The sequence below is a fragment of the Malurus melanocephalus genome, unplaced genomic scaffold, assembly GCF_030028575.1.
Source record: "Malurus melanocephalus ecotype Western Australia unplaced genomic scaffold, MMel_1.1 scaffold_207, whole genome shotgun sequence".
Lineage (NCBI taxonomy): Eukaryota > Metazoa > Chordata > Aves > Passeriformes > Maluridae > Malurus > Malurus melanocephalus.
The window spans coordinates 177,014-191,709 of NW_026623439.1; the positions used below are offsets into that span (position 1 = coordinate 177,014).

Consider the following 14,696-nt stretch of genomic DNA (forward strand, 5'->3'; position numbering starts at 1 on the left):
TAGCGCTGGCGGAGCCAAGCCAAAGCRGAATAGATTTTCCCTGAGTCACCGAAAGTCTGGCCAAGAAAGCAGGACGAGCAAACGGCATCACCCACGTGGCCAGCCAGGCACCAGGCRCACGGACCAGCGGGCAGGTAGCAGGTGCCAGCAAGGCCTAGGGGTRTAAATTTGCATGCTGGAGACCAGCCCCAGAGTCTGAAATAGCAGTTTTGGCCCTCGAAATCTCCATCTGGGACGTCGGTTTGGTGCAACTCAGAGCAGTTTCCACCAACACCCTGATTCCAGCGTGGAAGGAAAGACTGGGGGGCTGGGAATGCCGAGTCTCCTTGGTTTTGAATCACCCATCAAGCAGCTAAACCATCATTTAAGGCTTTTTTTCTTTTGGCTAAAACCTCCCCCGGAGCATTCAACTCCCCGAGGGGGACTGGCAACAGCAGCGTTTTCCGGTCCCACTGTAGTTCCTGAAACTCTCTGGGTTTCATTTTCGAGGCTCAGCAGCTGCTGCTGCTGCCATGCTGGGGGAAGCTGCTCAGCCCCGCAGCRGAGCCTCCAACCCTCCCCTTTCCAGAGGCTGGCAGCCACAATGTGCCAAAGATCAGGATCATCCAGGGGTCCCTCGCTGCCAGCAGCAAGGTTTTGCCAGCGGGGAGCAGGCAGCTGCCAGGTGGCAGGGATTGTGTTTCAGGGTGGGCAGGGGTGACTGGAGGAGGCGTGGGAAGGGGTCCTGTTGGGCAGATGTATTTTGGGAAGGAGGGGAAACAGCCGATGGGGCCTTCAGRCAGCTGCTCCTCAGGGGTGGGATGGAGCAGTAGGGAGGAGCTCCCCCTTTTTTGCYGCTCTCGTCAAGCCTTTGTCAGCCCCTGACCCTGCCAGCAGGGAACCACGGCCATGCTGACCCTTCCTCTCTCCACAGTCAGGCAAGGCTCTAGCCCAAGAGAKCAGGAGGGACCTGTGTGTATTCCCCATGGAGATTCGACGCTCTCTGCCGCAGGATATCTGGGAGCTGCTGCACTGCTTGAAGATGAGRAGCAAGTATGCCATCCTGCTGGTCTTCGTCATAAGCCTTGTCATCATCGAGAAGGAGAACAACTTCATCTCCAGGTAGGGAGCAGGCACCTGAGTCACCCCGTGCTTTTCCCCCACATCCTGAGCTCCCGTGCAATGGGAGACACCCAAATTCCCCACTGGGATGCAGGGTGGTCCCGCTCTCCTCCAGGCTGGGCTGGGTCTCCCCGCAGGGTGTCGGACAAGCTGAAGCAGTCCCCGCAGGCGCTGGCAGAGGCCAACGGCACGGAGGGGAGCCCAGCACCGGCCGAGAACGGCTCACTGGCCTCGCTGCAGGAGCTGGATGCTGCCTTCTCCCAGCTGAGATCCCACCTGTACAACATCACCCTGCAGCTGGCAGGGGATGGGGACCCCGGGCCGCGGCGGCACGTCCTGCTGATGGCCACCACCCGCACTGGCTCCTCCTTCGTCGGAGAGTTCTTCAACCAGCAAGGCAGCATCTTCTACCTCTTCGARCCCCTCTGGCACGTCGAGAAGACTGTGACCTTCCTGCCGGGGGGAGCCAGCGCTGTGGGCTCGGCCCTGGTTTACCGGGATGTCCTCAAGCAGCTCCTCCTCTGCGACCTCTACATCTTGGAGAACTTCATCTCGCCGGCRCCCGAGGGCCACCTGACGCCCTTCTTGTTTCGCCGGGGCTCCAGCCGCTCGCTCTGTGAGGAGCCCGTCTGCACGCCCAGCGCCAAGAAGGTCTTTGAGAAGTACTACTGCAAGACCCGCCGCTGCGGCCCCCTCAACATCACGCTGGCGGCCGAGGCCTGCAGGCGCAAGCAGCACGTRGCCCTGAAGACGGTGCGCATCCGGCAGCTGGAGTTCCTGCAGCCGCTGGTGGAGGATCCCCGGCTGGACCTGCGCATCATCCAGCTGGTGCGGGACCCCCGGGCGGTCCTGGCCTCGCGCATGGTGGCCTTCTCGGGCAAGTACGAGACCTGGAAGAAGTGGGCGTCCGAAGGGGAAGCTCCCCTGCGCGAGGAGGAGGTGCAGCGGCTGCGGGGSAACTGCGAGAGCATCCGTGTGTCGGCGGAGCTGGGGCTGCGGCGGCCGGGCTGGCTGCGGGGCCGCTACATGCTGGTGCGCTACGAGGACGTGGCGCGGGCGCCGCTGCAGAAGGCGCGGGAGATGTACCGCTTCGCCGGGCTGCCCCTCACCCCGCAGGTGGAGGAGTGGATCGGCAAAAACACACAGGCGCCCCACGACGGCAACGGTGTCTACTCCACCTGCAAGAACTCCTCGGAGCAGTTCGACAAGTGGCGGTTCAGCATGCCCTTCAAGCTGGCGCAGGTGGTGCAGGACGCCTGCGCCCCGGCCATGCGGCTCTTCGGCTACAARCTGGCCGGCAGCCCCGCGGCACTGGCCAACCGCTCCTTCAGCCTGCTGGAGGAGGCACAGCCCGCCTGGGTCACGTAACGGCGTGGGGGGACGGCGGCGGGGCAGAATGAGGGGCTGCGGCCACGCTCCCGGCCGGCCCGGAGATGACCTGAGGGTCCCTGCTCCCGAAAATGCTCCTCGCTGCTGCCAGCTGGCAGCCCCAGGAGCTGGAGCACTGGGAGCTCCTGGCAGAGCTGGCCCAAGGGTCCTGCAGAGCCCAAATTACACCATTTCTCCAGGAATGGAGGAATGGCAAGGGTGAGGGGCAGTGGGATCAGCACCAGGGCCACCTCCTCAGCTTGGGGGCTGCACTGAGGAAGAGGAGGGTGAGGGCAAGCAGAGGGGGACAGCACCAAGCACCTCTGGATTGCCACCCCCTGAGCCAGCTGGGATGGGGCAAGGACAAGATCCCTGTGGTGCCACAAGCACCAAGACCCCAGAGGCCTTACTGGTTTAGTGCCTTCGTACACCAGCAGAGACTGGAAACTGCCCAAAGAGCCCTGGATGGCACTTGGGCTGCAACAAAATGAAGWGACTTTCTGGTTTGGTGCTCTTCAAACTTGGTTTTGGAGGTTTGGKTTTTTTCCCTTTTTTCCTGTGTATTTGCATACCAGRTGAATTTATTTATTTATTATGTGGAAAGGAGGGGGAGGCTGGTCAAGGAGCTAAGCCCAAAAATCAGAGCAGCACAACCCACCACAAAGGGAGATACCCAGAACAGAGGTCACATTTTGGCTGGGGGCCACCATAAGCCTTTCCATGATCCTGGGAGAGCCCCCAGGGACCAACATGCTGTGACCCCCACCCAGCCCCATGCAGGAGCCACTGCAAACTTCAGCGGTGCTGAAAGGTGTTTGGACTTATYTGATTGAAAACAAAAACACCAGCACAGTGTCCAAAGCATCTCCTGTCTCCTTAKTATTAGTGGTGTCCTCTGCCTGGGGAGAGCCCCAGAAATACTTGCMAACAGCACTGGTGGGTGACCAAACCTGCTAGGGGCCAGGGAGTTTCAGGGTGTTTGCCATGGGCAGACATTCATCCAGTGCCAAGCTGCCTCCTCCAATTCACATTTCATTAATTAAAATGCCTATTTTTAGCCCTCTTTGTAGCTCATTCTTTTTCTCCCCCACATATTTTTGGGTAATGGCAGCCACCTGAGACAGAAGCCAAGCATTTTGGTGGAGAGGGGTCATCTCCACTTAAGGCTTGCTGAGGATCCCAGCAGCCTCATGTTCTCTCCCCAACTAGAGCTGTTGGCCAAAAGCAAAGATAAATAAATGAAAAGAGGTGGCGGCTGACCACAGCTGGGCTGTGCTTTGCCGGCCGGGAGGAACGCGCTGGGGCTCCGGCGACGGGCTGGGGCTGGGCTGAGCTCACAAAAGCTGCGTTTTCGACCCAAGAGGCAGAACAGAGGCGGCATTGAGAGCGCGGGGCCGGCCGGCGGGGAGCAGCCACGCCGGAGCCCCGGGCAGCCTCCCACCCRCCCGCCCCGCTGCGAAGGTTTTCCGAGCAGGGCCGGGCTGCATCTGCCTTCAAGGTGTGAATTCAGGGTGTTCGGTGCCAGCTGGATGGGGAGAGGGCACAAAAGTGGGGATTTTTTGGCACGCCCGAATGGCTTACAGGCAATGGGCAGTGCCAGCCTCCTTCCCRCCTCACACGCAGCTCTCGGCATCACAAGCAGCCCCGGGGCTGCTGAGTGAATCGGGTTTTGTTTGGAGGCTTCCTGCTGGGAAAGAGCGGGGTCACTGAGGTCAGATGGATATTCCGCAGCTGCGCGCTGGGAAAAGCCCACAGAGCTCAGCCAGCATGAGGGGGGACACAGCCGGAGGCAGGTTACAGGCAAATGCTTCTGGAAAAGCACTATCAGGTCAGCTTTTGATGAGAAAATAAATTATGGAGTAATTGTTTGTGAGGGGTGAGTAGCTACCGAGTTGCCACAGCCGAAGAGGGGACATGGGGGAGCGCCCAGCATCCCACTCCCATCCCACCGTGGGCATTCGGTGGCACTTTGGGGCTTGCAAAGCCGAGTCCAGGGAGCAAAGACAGGAAAACGCAGGAAAAGAGAAATCAAGCGGTGAGAGACTCGGGAGCTGGGCAGAGCCCAGGCCAGAGCCGGCAGTGACAGCCGCCCTTTGTCACCTGCACTGCCTCAGCCCCGGCTGGCTGCAGCCTGCCACTGCCAGCCAAGCACAAGCATTTGTTCCTGGACAGCCTCCAGCTTCCCGTCAAAACTGTCACAGGACAGAGAGAAAACATGCCCCCGACCYATGCAGATTGCCGCGGGGCTAATTGCTCCCATTAAACCCGCGGTGCCAGGAGCATCGGGAAGCTGCGGGGGACACGGCTCCTTTCGAGATGGGAGCAGCTGAATTCCCCCTGAGCTGGCTGTGGGGACATTTGTGCCCCCACAAGACGGGCCTCCTGCTCAGCCTGCTCTGGCTGCTGCCAGGCCGTGCCCGGCTCTTTCCCTGGAGGAGGGAAGGCATGGATTTGGGAGGAAAAGCACASGCTAGGAAAGCCATAGCAAAAGAAAATGCCTTAGAGTGAGGACATCCCTGCATGCAGATGGACCACACAGGAAGCCCACAACAGGAGCTGCAATGGATGCAGCCTCACCCTTCTCATAGACAACACCAATGGAAAAAAAAAAAAAATCCTCTTTTCAAAAGATTTTAGCTTCCAGAAATAAAACAGTACCTCAAAGGCTCCACCTTGGTTTAAAATAAGCAAACAAAAGAACCCCCACCCCACTCCAACTCTGTTCAATAAAGTGAGGCTGTACTGCCTTCAGGCTCACCTCCCAGCTATGCTTTGGGGGCAATTTGGATACATTGTGGTGATGCTAATTGTCACCAAGAGACCTTTTCTACAAGTAGTCCAGAGCAGTGAGGGGGCACGTGTCCCATGGGACAGGGCTACCAGCCAAAACTGCTTCTCCTTGGGGTCATTGCAGGTGACACAAGATGACGAAGCACCAGTGAGGGCTTTAATAAATGATGGATGGGCTGTTCCCCTCTAAATGGGATATTTCTGGGAAATTATCCCTTCCCACCTGTCTAATCCAGAGTTGACTTTGGACGGCGGGTACATCCTGCTGTTTCTCTACCTCCGTCTCAGAGCACTGGGGGCTGGCTGGGGCCATGGACTGGGCTTGCTGTGGAGAGGCAGCTCTTGCTTGAGGCAGGAGCTGCTGGTGCCAAGTAAGAGAGCGGTCAAGGCAGGCAAGTCTCTGAAATGCCACCTTAGATGCCCTGTAGTTTAACACCAAGCAAAGCCACCAGGCTGGTCCATAGGAATCCATAAAAAGGCCTTTTTCCAGCCTGGCAGGAGGTTTGTCCCAAGCAGCAGAAGTTGTGGCTGCTCTGCCAGCTGTCCTGACCCCCATCCCCTTCTCCTCGCTTGCTCCAGCTCCATTTAATGGGATCGGATAAGCTAATCCCCCACGTCTCCTCACAGCACTATCAGATGGGATTTCTGAGCAGGGGCTGAAGGAAAGGAMACCCATCATCCCAGCAATCACATGCCCTCACTCAGCCCCACTGTTTTTTTCTGGAGGCTCCATTGCAGGGCTCCGTGTGGTTCCTGCAGGGAGCTGGTCCATGGCTGTGGCTGCACATCCAAGCATCCAAACGCTGGGTCAGTGGGGAGACCCGTGAGCCAACGAGGGACCTGCGAGGGCTGCAGCACACGTGGACATCTCAGCATTAAATGACAGCCTTGTTTTCTGTTGTGTTTTTCTAAGAGACTGCATGCCTGACCAGACTGCATTTCTTGGTCTGCATCCCATATTTATCCTGTAATTACACCTTCGGACAAAGGCTGCCTGTCTGTGAGGCCCATTTTTTTAAGGACACAGTTTTATTCTACGCTGTGCTTTCTCTGTAATAAAACCTGGGGGGCAAGGGGAAGAAAACTCCCCACRTCGGGAGTGAAAGCTGTTCTTTTTCAAAACCTGCCCCAAGAGGAAAGGAACTTGCTCAAGCCCTTTCCCTTTTCCCAAATTAAACCCAGCCACTGTGTGGGTTTTACATTGCACATCCTTTATGCACCTCTACCACACCACAAGGATTAATTCCACAAACCATGCTGTCCCATWAAAGAAAGGTGCCACTGCACTGTCAGTCTGTGGGCTCCACTGCTGCAAGAGCCAGAGATTTCCCAGAGGGATCCCTGCAATCCTTACAGCCAGGCAGGTGATATGAATAAAGCTGATAAAACTTCTTGTTGCACTTGCCTGGATCGCAACACAGTAAGGAATGAATTCCCACAAAATGGCATTTCTGTAAAATTCCTAATGTCTGCTACTTGCTTGGCTCTGGAGGGGTAAGGAAGATCTGCACAGCACAAAAGCCCAAAGGCAGTTGCAGAAACTGTTTGAGCTGGGGTTTCCTCCAAGAGGAAGGACAACCCTTGCTTGGTCCCTGTTCACCCCATACCTGACATGAGCCTGGCCACCCCTGGTTCTCCAAAACCTGCCTTAGGATGAGCCCAAATTTGGAGGTGGCCATGGCAGGTGAGGTGAAGCTGTCACCCCAGCACGCTGAGGCTGCCACACTCATCCTGCTGTGATGTGCAGGGAAAGAAGAGCTGGGGAGCACCTTGGCACAGAGTCCACTGTGACCTCGGGAAAAACAACAGCAAAACAAGAAAAGCATCCCCAGCACAGCCCTGGGATGAAGTAGAGGAAGATACCCGCTCCCCAAGGCTCTTCTCATGGACACAAAGATCACCTGAATCACAGACACCATTGCATTTCATCTTTGGGGTTTTCCTGAATTTCTTTTCTGGTGAGATCTGTGACCATTTTATGAGCTGGCATATAGAGAGGCACTGCCTATAAATACATGTGACTGGTCCAGCCTAACCAAAATAGGGTGATTTTGGTGCTGTTGCCCATGGGAAGCAGCTTGTCTTCTCAAGACACTGAAAAACTGAAAATAAAAAATGAGGTTTGTTAGGGAGAGAATAAATATAAACAAGACCTTGTTGATTTCTGCTAAAAGTAGATTTTTATGTATAAAGTATGAAATAGCCAGTGTTCATATTTAAAAGCAGTCAGGAACTGTTTGAATTGGTTTTTCCAGGTGATTCCTTGCCCAGAACTGACTCCATTCCACCTTGGCTGCAGCAGATCTCCAGGCATGTGAGGGTGACCAGCTCACCCAGGCAAAATGGGGAGCTGTGGGGCAAGAATGGTCCAAACAGAGACTCAGAATTCTCCTTTCCCTGAAGCAAAGCCYCCAGGGGCACAGCCAGAGAGCTGCAGCCATGCTGGTGTCATTGTGGCTGTCACAGGATGATGTGCAGGACGTGTCTGTAGGCAGAGAGAATGTGGTGCTGATCCAGGGGGTTTGCAGACATGGCTGATGGTAGCCCTCATATATACCTGGAGGGGGAAAACAGCAGGTGACAAGAGAAATTAGCAGAGTATGCCTGGAGCAATGGATTGCTGCCAGCAGTGGGTATGTGCTGTGAAATACAGGCAAATGCCTGGCATGGAAAGCTCAAAACTGCCTCTGGAAAAGACAGAGCTGGGCACAAAGGTGCAGAGGAAGGGGGAGAGGGCAGCAGCATGTGGGAAGTGGCAACTCACCCTCRACATCCTTATCTGCTAGGAATGGGCCTTTGATCCAGCTTTGCTCCAGCAGGATGAAATGCCAAGGAAGTTATACAGGTAAAGACAAACCTGCCAGGACTGGGATGGGTTCACAAGGGGTGCCAAGCAAGCCTGTCCATGTAATTTGAGAGAAGAGCTTAAACTGGAATTAAATTGCAGAGAAATGGAAGTGGGTTTGGGTTTTTTCAATGTTTGCTTTGAATTGTGCTTTCCCAAAGCCAGCCAATGCCAGGGCCTTCCAGCAGCCTCCTCACAGAGTGACAGACTGTGCCAGAACCAGGAGAGGGGACAGGGAGCAGACCTGGAGCACTGGCACCCTGGGGATACTTCCCAGCCTCTGGACATTCATAGCTCCTGGATCTCYGGGCCATGACATGTGCCTCTCTGTTTAACAGCTCTGAAGGGTTTATATTGCACAGATTAATCAAAATTATTTGTCTCCTATTGAAAATTCTAGCATTTCCATCTGAGTCTTGCGTAACAAACAGCACCGACCTGCCCTAGATGTATTTCAGTAGAGCCGTGGTCTTTCCAATCAAGGACCTTGGCCATTCTGGCTTTATTGCTGGCTGTTCCATTCCTCCCTTCCCAGCTCTCTTTCAGGTTGAAGAGCGCGGGGTGCAGGAACGTCCCCTCTGCTTTCACCCCTTTTGCCACTCTCCTTCCCCAGTTCCCGAGCCCCTCCTGCRGCCGAGGGGAGGGTGTGCTGGACTYGGRCAYGGCGTCCCACCTCCCCACGGCCGAGCTGGCTGCACCCTCTGGCGGCAATCCTGAGTTCAGCCCCCGCTTTTCCAGGAAAAGACGMCAATTCCTTCGTGGTCTCCCACCCCCCAGGTTTGGGGAGTTCTGCTGGGAGGGGGTTTTGGCACCGGGCTGCGTTTCGCTGAGGGAGGGATGAGGAGCAGTGGGGAGCAGGGGAGTGGGGGCAGCTCTGCCAGCTCACAGCACCACAGTGTGYGCAGCAGCTATTTTTATCCACAGGGCCGGCAGCTATATTTATCCGAAATGCCACAGGAGCCAAAAGTTTTCGGGGCAACTTCCGTKCTGCGGAAAAACACGATCTGGATTGTCCTTTACACTGTCAACCTTCTCCACTCCCTTTCCCCAAAAACATTTGCTACCTTCCTCAGCTCCTCTTTATGTCCCCTGTCTCCACCGTGGCGATGCTGAGCTCGAATCCCTGCCCAGGGTGGGGAGGTTGGAACTATGTGGCCTTTAAGGTCCCTTCCTACCCAAATCATTCTGATTCTGTGATTGTCCCTCCATCCCTCTGGCAAAGGTCTCTCTGGGCTCTGAACRGAGCAAATACATCTGCTTTCTGTGTTTAGGTTGGACATCAGGAGAAGTTTCCTCACAGGAAGTATGATTAGATATTGGAACAGACTGCTCAGGGACGTGGATTCACCATTCCTGGAGGTGTTTAAAGAAAGACTGCAAAGACTGAGCGCCATGGTCTGGTTGACATGGTGCTGTTTGGTCATAGATCGGATTCGATGATCTCAGAGGTCTTTTCCTAATTGATTGTGTGATTCTGCAATCTTCAGTTCCCTCTCCAAGGGGTTGTTTCCCGGGGTGGAGTGGGCCATTCTCCGCTGCATTATTCACCCAGGCTGCAGATTGGTGAAGTTAAAAGCACGAGTGCTGGTTTGTAAAACCCTTGGTCGCGGGGGGGATGTAGGCGGAGGAGGCTTAGGGCAGGTGAAGGGCTCTCGGGACGCGGTGCTGGCCCGGCTGGAGGCATTCCCTGCCCGCTGCTCTCCGGGAGCTCCGGGAGCCGGGCTCAGCGCCGAGGAGCCCAGCTCCGCCCGCAGCTCCGCCCGGGAAGGCCGAGCGAGCACCGGGACAGCCCCTGCGCCGCCGGGAGCCCGCAGCTGCCCCGCTCGCCATGGGCTCTCGCCTGTCCCTGGACGACTCCGTGCGGGTCGTGGTGGTCGGGGGCGGCTTCGGAGGGACGGCGGCCGCCAGCCTGCTCAAGTCCTGGGCCGTCCCCTTCGTGCTGGTGGACGTGAGAGATGCTTTCCATCACAACGTGGCCGCCCTCCGGGCCGCCGTGGAGAGCGGTAAGGGCTGGAGCAGCTCCCCCGTCCCACCGGGAGCCGCGGACAGGGACTCGGGGAGCGGCAGGGAACGGGGTGCTTGCACTGCCTCCTCCGCCCTGCGATGGTGAAAGGCTCGATGTTTTCCATCTGGAAAACAAGCACTTGGCTCCGGGAGGACCCATAGCCAGTCTGTGGTTAGGCTAATTGCACATCCGCTGGGAAAACTGAGCAAAAACTGCTCAGACTATCCTCTCCTCCCCCACACCTTTTTTTTTTTTAAATTTTATTTCAAGGGTTTAGAAAGTGACTAAGCTAAAAGCAGCAGCAGCTGGAAGGGATGAGTCAATCACTTTGTGTATCTCAGAATGTGGAGCAGCTCAGCAATGAGGCCCTGGCTGATAAAAGCCTGTCAGAGCTGCAGAGGCCTGTCTGGGCCTGGAATTGGCCAGGGGGCTTAAGGGGCAAATCTCATGTTCAAACTGAGGAACAACCATTGATAGGATGGCAAAAGTTTGGTCTGAGAGGCAGATAACATGAAAAACTCTCTGACACCCAACCTGAAATTGCCAGGACCATGGAAGTTGTATTGGCAAACACAGAAGATACGGAGAGCAGAGACAAAGCCATCTAGCCAAGGGGGTCACCTGGGGAGCTGATCTCATCACCAAACCTGAGGCAAAGCTCCTGAAGCTCCTTGCTGGGCAGAGATAACACCCAGCAAAGTCCCAGCCCACAGCTGCAGCTGCATGCCTTGCTTTTGTCTAAGCAAGGAGAGCATGAGGGGAGAGGGGGTTGTTAGCCTCCACTGAGGCAGAGCTCTCCCATTGTCTCCTCTTCTCACAGGATTTGCCAAGAAGACTTTCATCTCCTACTCAGTCACCTTTGGGGACAGCTTCCAACAAGGCAAAGTCGTGGGCATAGACCCAGAGAGGCAACAAGTTTTGCTCAGTGATGGCAAGGTGGGTGTTGCAATGACCTGGCTGCCTCATGGGATCACCTTAAGGGAGTCATCCTTCAGCAGGGCATGTTCCATCCTCCTGAAGAACTTGGCAACAGTGACCATCCTTCCCTGCACAGCACCATCCCTTCTGGCCCAGAGCTGTCCTGGAATGTGAGTGTGCAGTAAATAAGCAATCCCATCGCCCACTCAGCTAAGCTTTTATTCTTAGAGCTGGATTTAGAGCTCAACAATTAACTCTGGGGCTCAGATCCTTATTTAACTAAGGAGGAGACAAGAGCAGCAGCATCCATCACTCTTTCCATCCAGAGCATCTCACTTCTGTTCAGAAGAGGGTGAAGGAAAGAAGTTAATCTCTGGAACCAGCTATAAATGTCCAGCATAAATATCAGGTTATTCCCTGTAAATTTAGGGTAATTTCTTTAAAGCTCTCAGCTCACCTGAATGGTGCTTCTCTCACACCTTGAGGAACAGTTACTTGGTGTCACCTGGACCAGATCTCTTCCCAAAGTCACTTGCTGACAGTGACAAGTACTTTCCTGGTTACCAGCAAGGGATGGAGAAGATGGAATGAGTGACTAATACCTAAGAGACAACCACTGTGTTCTAGGCTCCGTTTTAAAGAAGTCTAATATCCTATTCTACCTTCTGCTTTCCCAGGAGCTCCACTACTCTCATCTCATTCTTGCAACAGGCAGTGATGGACCCTTCCCTGGGAAGTTCAACCAAGTCATTAACATGGAAAGTGCCATCCAGACCTATGAAGACATGGTTAAAGAGGTGAGGAATCAACTTACTTCCTAGGAAGCGCTGCCTGCCTTTGCTCAGCCTCCCTGCCCCAGATACCACTGTGGACATCTGGAGCCAGCTGTGTCTCAGAGCAAGGGACTGTGACAGATCACAGTGCCAAGCCAAGACAGGGAGCTTGTTTAGCATTGTGCACAAGGGGAAACCTGAAGTGCTCAACAGTGTGACAGGATAGGCAGGAAGCATGCATGGGATTCTCCTTTTCTGTTTTCTCTTAATGAACTAAGAGGTTTATTGCTGTTGGACTTGTGCTATGTCTCAGAATGTCCATGGCATGACTGAAGGTATCCGGCTTCCTGCGCTTTGCAGTTCTCTTGTAACACAAATTTTCTCTTGAAGATTGAGAAATCTCAGCGCATCCTGATAGTGGGAGGTGGTGCTGCTGGAGTGGAGATGGCTGCCGAAATCAAAACTGATTACCAGGACAAAGAGGTAGGAGCACCATCATCACTGCTAACTTCATCCTGATTTCTGAGACTGTTGTGTGGTGGTGCTGCTGGAGGTACCCAAGATGACTGCACATCCAGTTTCTGAGCCTGTAGCCTGCCACCAGCAAGGACTGTGGCACAAGGTGCCCCTTCCTGGTTCATCCTCGCAGGCATTAATCAGGGTGGAGGGAAGCCAGCTGTAGCTGCTCCCACCTTGCACACAGCAAATCCTGTTCTGTTCCTGTGTCCCCATTTGCTGTTTTGTCCCCAACAGGTCATCCTCGTTCACTCCAAAACTGCACTGGCTGATGTGGAGCTGTTAGCCAGTGTCCGTCAGGAGGTGAAAGAGATTCTCCTCAGGAAAGGAGTCCAGCTCCTGCTAGGTACGTCCTTAACAATGCTTCTGAAGATCTATAAGCTTTTCTTCCTTTGGCCAAAGCATCTCCTTATGTCCTCTTTCTGACTTTTTTGACTATGCATGGCTCCTTCAAATTCCTTTTACTCTGGGCTAGCTGGAAACAGCAGCCTAACAAAGGTTTGTGACCTGGAGCTGTCTGTCGCAACAGGTGAAAAGGTCAGCAACGTGGAAAACCTCAGGCCAAACCAGTTCCAGAAGGACATGGTAGTAAGGACAGAGAAGGGCACCGAGCTGGTTGTTGACATGGTGGTGCTGTGCACAGGGATAAAGATTAACTCTTCTGCATATGCTGCTGCATTTGGTGAGTGAAAAAACCAAACCACTGGGTGGGTGCTTGAAGGATACGAGGTGAGGGATGAAGCGTGTACAACCTGCAGGAGTGATCCTACTGAAATATCAAAGGATGATGCACTGCACAAGACTGCAGTGATTAACTACAACAAGGCAAAAAGCATCTCTTCCCTGACATGTGGAAAAGAGGGTGAAAAAACAACCCCTTACTTTGTGTCAAAAACATCACAGCGTTTTGGGGTCTCAGGCCACAACAAGCGACACAAAGCTGCTTCTAAAAACTTGATGTTTGGCAAAACAGGTGACAAGATGGCAAGTAATGGTGCTTTGAGAGTTAACAAGCACCTCCAGCTGGAAGGCTATGAGAACATCTATGCCATTGGGGACTGTGCAGATGTCAAAGAGCCCAAGATGGCCTACCATGCTGGGCTCCATGCCAACATTGTGGTGACAAATATCATCAACAGTCTGACACAGAAGCCTCTCAAAACCTACGAGCCAGGTAAGGCCATCTTCTAGCACTTGGCTTTGGGTGTTGGGCTGCTTTTCTGCAAGGAGCAGCTGTCTTAACTTGCATGGGACTCTGAACTCACTGAATTTACTGTGAAGGAGCTCACAATTGGGGTTGATTATGTCAGTTTACAGCTCAGGCTTAATCGTAGTCCTTGCCAAAGACACGGTGTAGATACTAATTACCTGTGTCAGTCTACCACACAACATGTTCTTTCTTCACTAATGTCTTGGATAAATCTACTGGTGGGAGTCTACTATTCATCAAACTTACTTTATTTTCTTAAAATTGCTCACTGTCCAGTTGAATCCTGGGAATAAGATGACTTCCCCTCTCCTTTTTTCTCCCCTTAAACTACAACAAACACAAACTGAACAATCTGGTCGCAAAAATCTAGCTGGGTGATGGGTCTTGTTCACAAGCACTGATGTAAACACTTACCAGAACTATACTGAACGCTGTTCCACATGGATGCAGGGGGGCTGGACAGCCGTTGCTTAGCTTACACCTCTACATCTCCTTTGCAGGGTCACTAACATTCCTGCTCTCCATGGGCAGGAATGATGGTGTAGGCCAGGTGAATGGTTACTATGTGGGACGTTTCCTGGTGACCATTGCCAAGAGCCGGGACCTGTTCGTCTCCAAGAGCTGGAAGACGATGGGACAGACAATGCCCTCTTAAGAGAGCACCAGTAACAATCCAGCAAGAAGTACAACTGCAAGAGGGTGAGGGTGCACTTCTATTGCTTGGACTGACTGACACTGTCCCCTGCAGCACCTCCTCAAGCCACCCATCACCGTGCCTCATTAAAGGGGTGCCTGCCTTGCTGTAAAGGGGAAGGAGGCACTTCCCAAATGAACTGCACAGAAGTTCCAATGATTAAAAATGAGGGAATAAATGTTTCTTTTACTCCCCCTGCTGAGAGAGCTCTGGGCAAGAAGCTTGGCTTACCTCGATTTGTAACAATAAACACTGTGGTTTTCAGAATCTCTGTGGTTTGTTTGTTATGCGTTGTTGTTATGTTTTTTTTTCCCCTGGCTTTCTCTATTCTTGCTCTTCTAAGAAGGACCTGCTTCTTACAGATCTGCTCTGCAGCATTGCAGGTGGAACGGTTCACAGTGCTGCCAGGGAAAAGCCTGTCTAAAACCTGGAAGGGGATATGGCAAGCCTGGAATTCAGAGACTATAATGCAGCTT

General features: G+C 53.8%; 2 protein-coding genes across 2 annotated transcripts; both read left to right on the plus strand.

The window, feature by feature from the left end:
* The first annotated feature begins 766 nt into the window (after positions 1–766).
* CHST3 (carbohydrate sulfotransferase 3) lies at positions 767–2,845 on the plus strand. Its single transcript, XM_057373750.1, has 2 exons — positions 767–1,101; positions 1,239–2,845. Exons 1-2 carry the CDS (start codon positions 965–967, stop codon positions 2,467–2,469), a joined length of 1,368 nt encoding a protein of 455 aa, XP_057229733.1. The 5' UTR covers positions 767–964; the 3' UTR covers positions 2,470–2,845.
* A 7,035-nt stretch (positions 2,846–9,880) lies between these two features.
* On the plus strand, positions 9,881–14,479 carry AIFM2 (apoptosis inducing factor mitochondria associated 2). The gene is made up of 8 exons (XM_057373755.1): positions 9,881–10,107; positions 10,930–11,045; positions 11,705–11,824; positions 12,191–12,283; positions 12,554–12,662; positions 12,846–12,998; positions 13,290–13,490; positions 14,027–14,479. Exons 1-8 carry the CDS (start codon positions 9,933–9,935, stop codon positions 14,179–14,181), a joined length of 1,122 nt encoding a protein of 373 aa, XP_057229738.1. The 5' UTR covers positions 9,881–9,932; the 3' UTR covers positions 14,182–14,479.
* The last annotated feature ends 217 nt before the right edge of the window (positions 14,480–14,696 follow it).

Excerpts from the sequence above, each read along its gene's own strand:
- AIFM2 (XM_057373755.1), top strand. The coding sequence starts at position 9,933 with ATGGGCTCTCGCCTGTCCCTGGACGACTCCGTGCGGGTCGTGGTGGTC. Across the intron at positions 10,108-10,929 it reads CCGGGCCGCCGTGGAGAGCG|GATTTGCCAAGAAGACTTTC; the intron begins GTAAGGGCTGGA and ends CTCTTCTCACAG. Across the intron at positions 12,999-13,289 it reads TGCATATGCTGCTGCATTTG|GTGACAAGATGGCAAGTAAT; the intron begins GTGAGTGAAAAA and ends TTGGCAAAACAG.